This window comes from Euwallacea similis, chromosome 1 (assembly GCF_039881205.1).
Source record: "Euwallacea similis isolate ESF13 chromosome 1, ESF131.1, whole genome shotgun sequence".
Classification (NCBI taxonomy): Eukaryota; Metazoa; Arthropoda; class Insecta; order Coleoptera; family Curculionidae; genus Euwallacea; species Euwallacea similis.
Genome location: NC_089609.1, coordinates 2,949,439 through 2,958,235, shown reverse-complemented (window position 1 = coordinate 2,958,235; position 8,797 = coordinate 2,949,439). Strand labels below are relative to the sequence as shown.

At 36.3% G+C, this 8,797-nt stretch overlaps 1 protein-coding gene across 6 annotated transcripts; it reads left to right on the top strand.

Moving 5' to 3' along the window:
- Positions 1-8,058, top strand: LOC136411346 (probable phosphorylase b kinase regulatory subunit alpha). 6 transcript variants are annotated; one of them, XM_066393998.1, is made up of 20 exons: positions 1-370; positions 452-611; positions 675-941; positions 995-1,183; positions 1,673-1,825; positions 1,882-2,055; positions 2,107-2,277; positions 2,331-2,483; positions 2,953-3,100; positions 4,048-4,212; positions 4,263-4,433; positions 4,665-4,715; positions 5,238-5,440; positions 6,143-6,293; positions 6,348-6,540; positions 6,610-6,893; positions 6,947-6,999; positions 7,112-7,264; positions 7,388-7,645; positions 7,702-8,058. In XM_066393998.1, exons 1-20 carry the CDS (start codon positions 69-71, stop codon positions 7,927-7,929), a joined length of 3,627 nt encoding a protein of 1,208 aa, XP_066250095.1. In that variant the 5' UTR covers positions 1-68; the 3' UTR covers positions 7,930-8,058. The 6 variants fall into 6 exon arrangements, with proteins under 6 accessions (XP_066250095.1, XP_066250335.1, XP_066250014.1 ...); XM_066394238.1 differs by lacking the exon at positions 2,953-3,100 and adding an exon at positions 2,619-2,766 and having other exon boundaries at positions 5,301-5,440; XM_066393917.1 differs by lacking the exon at positions 2,953-3,100 and adding an exon at positions 2,619-2,766.
- Positions 8,059-8,797: the final 739 nt, after the last annotated feature.

The following is an 8,797-nucleotide window of genomic DNA, read 5'->3' as shown; positions in this document are numbered from 1 at the left end:
AATTATTTATTTCTCTAGATTTTTAATTCCACCATTATCAGTGAACATTCTCTAGTGAAAAACCAAAAATGCGTAGCCGAAGCAATTCCGGTGTTCGGCTGGACTATTACCAGCGAATTGTTCATAAGATCATAATGTCCAAACAGAACCCCGTAACGGGCCTGTTTCCCTTGAATGACCACAACAATCACGCGTGGATCAGAAATAATGTGTATTGCATAATGTCTGTGTGGGGCCTTGCCATGGCATACAAAAAGATGGCAGATCAAGATGAGGATAGAGCCAAAACTTATGAACTTGAACAGGCTTGTGTGAAACTTATGAGGGGGCTTTTAATGGCCATGATGCAACAGAAAGATAAAGTTGAAAGGTGATAATTTTATGAATAAGAATATTATTGAGTTTTCTGAGACTTCTTCAATAACATGAGAAATCATTCTGTTTTTTTCAGATTTAAACAAACTCAAAACCCTTTAGATTCATTGCATGCAAAGTACTGTTCTGAAACAGGTCAAATTGTAGTTGGTGATAATGAATGGGGTCATCTACAGATTGATGCAATCTCTTTATATCTTCTAGTTTTAGCTCAAATGACTGCATCAGGATTGCAAGTATGATTTCTTTTTTTAACAAAAGCCTTGTCCTACATATAGTTTTCTTTGGTGGTATTACAGATCGTATTTAATTTAGATGAAGTCTCCTTTATACAAAATCTTGTATTTTATATTGAATGTGCATATTGCACTCCAGATTATGGGATATGGGAAAGGGGGGACAAATCTAACCATGGCCTTCCAGAGCTGAATGCAAGCTCAATTGGCATGGCCAAAGCTGCATTGGAAGCCATGAATGAGTTGGATTTATTTGGAGCTAGAGGAGGCCCTTATAGCGTTATACATGTGTTGACTGATGAAGCTCAGAAATGCCAAGCTGTTTTACAGGTCAGTTTGTCCATTTATATTCTCAAAACATTACATCTCAATTTTTTTTTCAGTCAATGTTACCAAGAGAATCAGGTTCCAAGGAAATAGATAGCGGTTTGCTTTCAGTAATTAGTTTTCCAGCTTTTGCAGTTGATGATCCTAATGTTATTAATATGACAAAGGAATGTATTATTGAGAAATTGTTAGGAAAATATGGATGCAAGAGGTTTTTGAGAGATGGTTATAAGACTCCCAAAGAGGTAAGACATACCAAGACTTCATGTTTTTGTTTACACATTATGATTAAAATGAAAATAAATTGAAAAGGTTTAATATTTCATTTATTGTGTAGCTTCTTACATGGACTGTTCCATTGAGTCAAATTATAGTTTTCTTGAAGCATTTGATATGCCTCTTGGCTCTTGGCTCTTGGCGTGCACATTTGAGAGTTGAATTTGATATAAAAAAATGTTTAAAGCCCTTTCAGAGCTGAATAATGCTTTATGGATTCTTATATTAAAATCTATGGACGTCCCTATGGAGATTAAAGAATTTACCGAAGTTTTAAGCATTTTTAGATATTCCAAAGATTGTCATCATATGCTCCTCAAGGTTGAACTAAATTGAATTACTAAAACTGTATAAACGAATACTGAAAGCATTTTGGATGATAAAAAGGATTTCTTAATCTTTTAAATTTAACTGTCACTGTTTATTATCTTAGGATACTTATCTATTCCGCATTTTAGGACCCAAGAAGGCTATATTATGAGCCTTGGGAACTTAGGATGTTTGAAAATATTGAGTGTGAATGGCCAATGTTTTACTGTTATTTAATAATCGACGCTTTGTTTGCCGGCGATAATGAAGCGGCAGAGGAATACACTGAACGTCTAGAGGAGGTAAAACGTTGCCCCGCTGAATATTATTGTGGGAATTAAAGTTTTTCTCTCAATAGGTAATGATAAAGACTGAAGATGGAATGAAACTTGTACCTGAACTATACGCGGTACCTGCTGAATTAGTGGTCGCCGAATATAAAGAACCGGGCTCGCAACATAGAATTCCTTTAGGACAAAGTCCATTTCTGTGGGCCCAGTCATTATACATAATTGGAAAATTATTGCAAGAGGTATGTTAAAGGTTTCTAAAGTTGAGGATATCATTAATGGGGGAATTTAAGAAATTTTTAGCTCCAGGTGAACTTGACCCTCTCAATCGACGCCTTTGCGCCGAGAAGAAACCAGATGTAGTGGTACAAGTTGTTATTTTAGCTGAAGATGTCGAAATTAAAAATAAACTCGCAGAGCATGATATTATGGTGCAAACTGTGGCTGAAGTTGCTCCTATAGAGGTCTGTATTTTTCTATTTTACTGGTTTTTCAAACTTAACAGAGACGGCTGCAGGTACAACCAGCACGAGTTTTATCTCATCTTTATACTTACTTGGGGCGAAACAAGAAGTTGGGCTTAACTGGGAGAAAATCGAAGGATGTAGGGATTTTGAGTACAAGTAAATTATATTCACTTGGGGATAGAATTTTTGCCTTTACACCTCAGGTGAGTTTCTTGTTACATTCGATTAATTTGATACAATAGGCGATGAAAAATTGGGATTAATAATAAAAATCAAGAAAAAAAATCATGTTTATACAGAGTGTAATTGCAGTTTTAACATGTTTTTTATTTCTTTAGTTTACGGACTTATCGCACAATTACATCGCATCCGATTACGAACTAATGATAGATATTTGCAAGAGTGAGATTAATTTTCTGAAATCGAGCTGGCAAAATATGCTCGGTCGGCCGCTCGTCACAATTTTGTGTAGGAGATTCCAACTAGGTATTTATCATGTGTTTTGAGTTTTGCCCACTAACAATCGGCTTTTGTTCTGCCCCAGTAATATCGCCTGTTGTTATAGTGATGTGATTTTTCTGTGTGTAGCGTCTTTAATCGGTAAATAAAAATAATAAAAATTAAATTGTAAATTGAATTTTGTTTTGATCGTGAATATCACCTGACTTTTAGAATATCGATATGAGTGAATACTATACCAGTTATGATCTGGCACTTCTGGCCGACAAGTTAACGACCCACATCGCCTTCTTAACTATCACTTGGCGTAACCTGTTGGGAAGGCCTACGGTCACTCTTGTAGCTACACGTCATTATTTAGGTAAAATGTAAGCTAAAATTTAGGCATGCCCAGTAATGATTCAGCATTTTAATTTTCGGTGCTTACAGCATTTTTCACCTTAAAAGTAGTAATTCATTATACTTATTATTATTCAAGGTGAACGTGGGCTTCAAAGAAAATTATAACATTTACTGTGGTAGCTATTATACAAGATGTCTCTGAAATTATTATACAACGCTTTTTTTTTAAATTCTTGAATCAAAAATAAGGTGTTCTAGGCAAGTTTACCTTTATTTATTGTTACTTCATTTTGCCGTTACAGGGCGTCAAAATTCTCAAATTAATATCATTTTTTGAAATAATTACTAAACGCTTTTATTGATTTTCATTATATTTGGAACTAAAAGTTACTACATAAATTGGCGTATTTTGATATGAGCGGGATCTTTTTTAATGCATGGAATTATTAAAAATGGCTCGTGGTTCGTAAATAAAAGATTGTATTTTTGTTACCCCCTGTACGAATGATTTCAATTTTTTTTTAAGCTACTGTTCCCTGGATCTGTTGTAATTTACGATGTTTTTTTAGCTTGTTTGCATGCAATTTTCGTACGATGTATGTTGTATGTAAATCTAACATTAGCACTAATTAGAATTGTAGAATAGGGGTTCATATCACATTAGAGCTAGAGTATAAAATTGTCAAAACAATGCTTGTGGTCTCTTATAACACCCTCTACGTATTATGGGGGTTAATCAGATAGTTCCTACACAGGGTGTCTCATTTAAGAGTGTAAGAGCGTAATAATTATTTTGTCTTTTGTCTGATTTACATCAAACTGATTCCGTAAATAAACCTTGGGGAACCTATCTTTTGGCGCCAGTTTAATCTAAATCAGACGAAACAAAAATTATTTCTTTGTTCCAATGTTAAATAAGACACTCTGCATAATTTCATCTGAAAAAAACTGTTTCGCATTTTGCAGAAAATGGGAAAATTCCATTAGCAATGATCACCACAATGAAGAAACTGAAATCTGGCTACATAAACGGAACTCGGGTTACTTTAGGACATTTAAGTGAATTCCTGAGCACCAGTTCTATAACGAATTTGAGCTTTTTGGGATGTCACGAAGATGGAATCCCTGATAGTATGAACAATACCTTTAGTTGGAAATAATCACTTCACAAGCAATTTCAGAACTTAATCCTCAAGTGTACCATTACCTAGAAGAGCATTTGCAGAAGTCATTGTCTCATAAATCGTCACTACTGACATCTCCCACTCCCAGAAGCAGGAATCGGCATTTGCTAAAGCGAAGAATGTCAGTTAGAGGCGCGGTCAAGAAAACGCGTTCTATAAACGTTGATGGTGAGCATTTGACTAATTTAGAAATTATGCCAATTAAGACAGTTTATCTAACGCCTGCTGGTCGAGTAAGTTGGGTATAAAAATTTAATAATACCACTATTTTTGAGTTTTTAATTTGGTCTTTTCTTATTTTTTTTTGCACATCTTTGTTACTAATTTCTGAGTTTTTTTAATCAGTATCATAGTTTGGTTTATCATTTCTATTTATTTAATCGCACTTTTTTGGACCAGCTCTGAACACTTGGATACGAAGCCCGTCGGGTTCGAAAGGTAGTCCTTCAGGTAAGCCTCCTTATTACCTTAACGGCTCTGATTTGGTATCTTCATGCGTCAATCAAACCTGGTCTGGATGTTTTAGGTCGGTGGTTTTTGTTTTGGTTTTACTAATTTTCTTCCTCTTCTCAAATTTCTTATGTCTAACAGGTACATTCTTCCTCGCATGTAGTTTAGTGCGAGTTGTGATAAACTTTAGGTTTAACGTTTTGTTACAGGTGCATGTCTTTTTTATCTTCTTTTTGAATTGGAATTAAAACTTGTCTTTTTTGCGTCTTACCCAGTTCTAACAATATCCATATGTCCGCATTCATTTAATGTTATTTACATAACTTTTACTTATTTTTTTATTTACTTCTCATACATGCTTAACTGGATCACGAATGAATCTTGCACATAAAAAGGTAAGTAAGCATCTATTAGCATTGTATCAGATACTGAAGCTTATCTAATATATCATCTTAATTCCTGTTTAATCGAAGAACTTGAAACTCTTGTTATTTCTACTTTTAACAGCAGTTGTGTTTTCAGCTGAAACGTTAGGCATGGAGAGTAATGCCACTCTGGAACGACGCGGGTCTATATTTTTTTCAGCCGACGCCGTGGACGCTTCTGACGCCAAATTAGAGCGAACTTCCAATGTTTCATCTCCGGAAAAAAAGAGCGAAGTGCCGGTTTTAAGTGTTCCGAAACATCGGACTCAAAGCGAAAGTCAGCACTATGCCGATACAGAGGTGCGCAAATAAATTTTTACACTTAACTTTCAAGCATAATTATTTGAGTGCTAATTTGGTCAATTTTAACGCGCTTGGCAGAAATAAAATGCTTATTTCCTTCCAGTTTGAAATCTGACATAAAATTTGAATATATGAAAGTATGCATGATGTAAACAGTATGGAAAGAGAACCACATCAGAAGTTTTAACTGTTAACAATTTAGATTGATTAATCATCATGACTTCCGTGTGATAAGGAAGCACTCATATTCAACCAATTTAGATTCTTTTTCTTACTACTATTATTTCGCTTTACTACAAGTAGATGTTTGAATGTAAACAAATGTGTAACTATTTTTCATGATCTTGTTGCTTTCTAAAATTATAAAAATCAAAACTTATTTTCTGATCAACATGGTGAATGTAAATTTGTCTGCTCTTCTCTGACTTTACCACACAGGAAATATGAGTGGTTAGCTGACTCCCCAGGAAATGTCGCCACATTCATATTTTTTTGTTGCCTTGTTTATTCGCTTAAAGCGATACTTTTTCTGATCAAAATGGTAGCGAGAATTTTGATCTCTAAAGTTCCACCATTGTACATAGGTGTGTACATATAAACAGAAACTAATTGATTTTGAATGTTTTCAAATTATGTTTGTCCTTTTTTCTTCCACCATCTTTGTCTTGAAATAAAATTATAATCACTAAATTCCGTCAGGTCGATGAGCTTTTTGCAATGCTGCGAGAGTCTGACTCGTTAGATGAGCAAGGCGACATCCTCCAATTCTTGGTAGCTTCAAAAGGCCTGGATTCTAACACTGACATGTTAGAAAACGGTCGAGTTGTGACGGTTAGGGACTTACTGAAGGGTGCGTTTAATTATAATTCTGTCTCCAAGCATTGGTTTACTTTTTGATATTAAGGACTCTATGAGAAAGCTTGCCAACAGAAAATGTGGGGTCTGGTGCGACACACTGCAGGCATGCTGGGAAAAAGAGTAGAAGATTTGGCTAAGTCCGTGACTGATCTATTAGTGAGGCAAAAACAGATTACTGTGGGAATGCCTCCTAATAATGAACATACTATTACCGCTCCTTTGCCCGAGAGCGAATTGAGGTCAGTGTTCAAGCTTAAAAATTAATTAGTGCACATTTTGATATTAAAATATGAATTCATTCCCCGTAGATTATTGATTCACGAGGCCTATGGTCAGGACGACAGTACGGCCATGCTAACGCAGGAATTATTGGTATACCTCGCCATGTTCATTCGAACGGAACCTCAGTTGTTTATGGAGATGCTGCGATTGAGAATTGGATTAATCATTCAAGTGATGGCCACTGAACTTTCCAGAACTCTCATTTGCGACGGAGATGAGGCTTCGGAGCATTTGCTCAATCTCAGCCCGTTTGAGATGAAGAACTTGTTGTATCACATAATTAGTGGCAAGGAATTCGCTATTAGCAGCGGTGAGAGGTTATTGAAGGAGTTCAAAATTACATATTATTCTCTTTTATTTTAGTGGGAAGGGGTAATTTTTCGATTGTCAGCAACAAATCCAGTCGTATTAGCAAGGTATATAATGAAATTTTGAAAGAAATATTTTTGTTAACTCTTTGATGCTCGATGTGTTCTTCCTATAATTGATCTGAATTCGATTCGATTGATTCTTTTTGTATTTTTATAGAAAAGTCACATAAGTCTATCAGCTGATGCAGCTGTTGATGATTTGATTGAGCCCGATAGACAGGGTCAGTGGTTGCGCCGAAGAAGACTTGATGGGGCTCTTAATAGAGTACCGAGAGATTTTTATCCCAGAGTGTGGAACGTCCTTGAACGTGTAAGTATAAAAATAAATAGAGAATAAAATTCAGCATAAATAGCCACAAAATGAAGCGAAAAGGATTATAAATACAGATCGTGGGTCAGGTTTTCATTGACTGAACCAAATTGCAATTAATAGTGCCATGGAATAGACATCGCCAGTAAGGTCTTGCCTCAATGTTTGACCCAAGAAATGACCCCGGGAGAGCTTAAATTCGCCCTTGCAGTTGAGACGGTACTAAATACAATTCCCCAACCGGAATATCGTCAACTTATCGTGGAAGCCTTGATGGTACTCACTTTAGTGGCCGAATATAACGTGGCTCCATTTTTGGGCGGTATCATCGAGATTGAGTATTTGGTCCATAGGGCCAACGAATTGTTTTTGGCTGACCAGGTAATTGAAAAACAGATTTAGGGCCCAACTTTTGTGATGACTTATTTTATTTCAAGATGAGTTGTAATGGAGACGCAACTCTATGCTGCGCCAAACCTAAAGAGCAGCGTGAAACCACCAACTCTGGAGGTTTGCTATGTGGCGGAGCTGCTTACATTTGTCAACATTTCTATGACAGCGCTCCCAGTGGGGCCTATGGAACCATGACGTATTTGACTAAAGCCATAGCAATGTACCTCGACTGCGTCCCCAAAACCGGGGAGTTAGAATGCAGCATCTGCTAATCAAAACTGTGAAAAATTATTTTATTGGGTTATAACCTCTTTTAGGCAGCTGATAGACAATTTATTTATTATTCACAGTGTTTCTATATATTAGCTTTATATTATAATTTCAAGGTATATTCAAATAAAGTTTGCGTTATTTAATAGACATTTATTGGTTATTGATAGATCTGTAAGTCAATAGAAGCCTAAAACAGCCTTAAAATTTCAAGAAGGAAATGAATGATATAGCAGAATCATTGCCAATATTCCCACCTACGCTGAACTGGTACTGGTATCTACTTTACCCAACACGCGGGTACTACCCCCTTGTCTCCTCTTCTAACACGTGGTTCGTGCCTTCATATATTTCAGGGACATAGCAAAAATTCATGTCCTCACCCGGTATATTCGTAAAAGGCATATCAGGAATGTAAACTAATGTACTCTGTTAGGTAGATGTTTTCTCGTTCAGAACCGGGGGCGACGTATTCGCGGAGGTGGTGTGTGCTATGTTTGGGCAAAAGGCGAGTCGAGTGGAAAACTGGAAGGTCAGCTGAAGGAATCGCGAAGATTTTTTCATCTTATTTGTTCGTCCACTGAATACCAGAACGATTTTTTGCGCCGTTGTAAAGCGGCTTCTGGTTAGGTGGTTTTTGGCAAAAAAATCTCTACTGGGTGGTCCAGTGTGAGGCTCAGAAATGAAACTATGCAGAGGTGTTTCTTGGTTTATTAAGGCAGTGAAGTTTCAATTATTCTATATACATAAATCATAGTTTTCTATGCATTCGACATGCACATACTACGTACATACACCTCGAAATCCCGATACCGAAAATTTTTCGTTTATTACACGGGCTAAGCTGAAAACAAGAACACTGGTCTTGCT

Bases quoted from the DNA above. Each gene is read 5' to 3' on its own strand.
- LOC136411346 (XM_066393998.1), top strand. From the start codon at position 69: ATGCGTAGCCGAAGCAATTCCGGTGTTCGGCTGGACTATTACCAGCGA. The intron at 1,184-1,672 runs GTAAGACATACC...TCCGCATTTTAG, and splicing joins GTTATAAGACTCCCAAAGAG to GACCCAAGAAGGCTATATTA. The intron at 4,434-4,664 runs GTGAGCATTTGA...TTTTTGGACCAG, and splicing joins GCGTTCTATAAACGTTGATG to CTCTGAACACTTGGATACGA.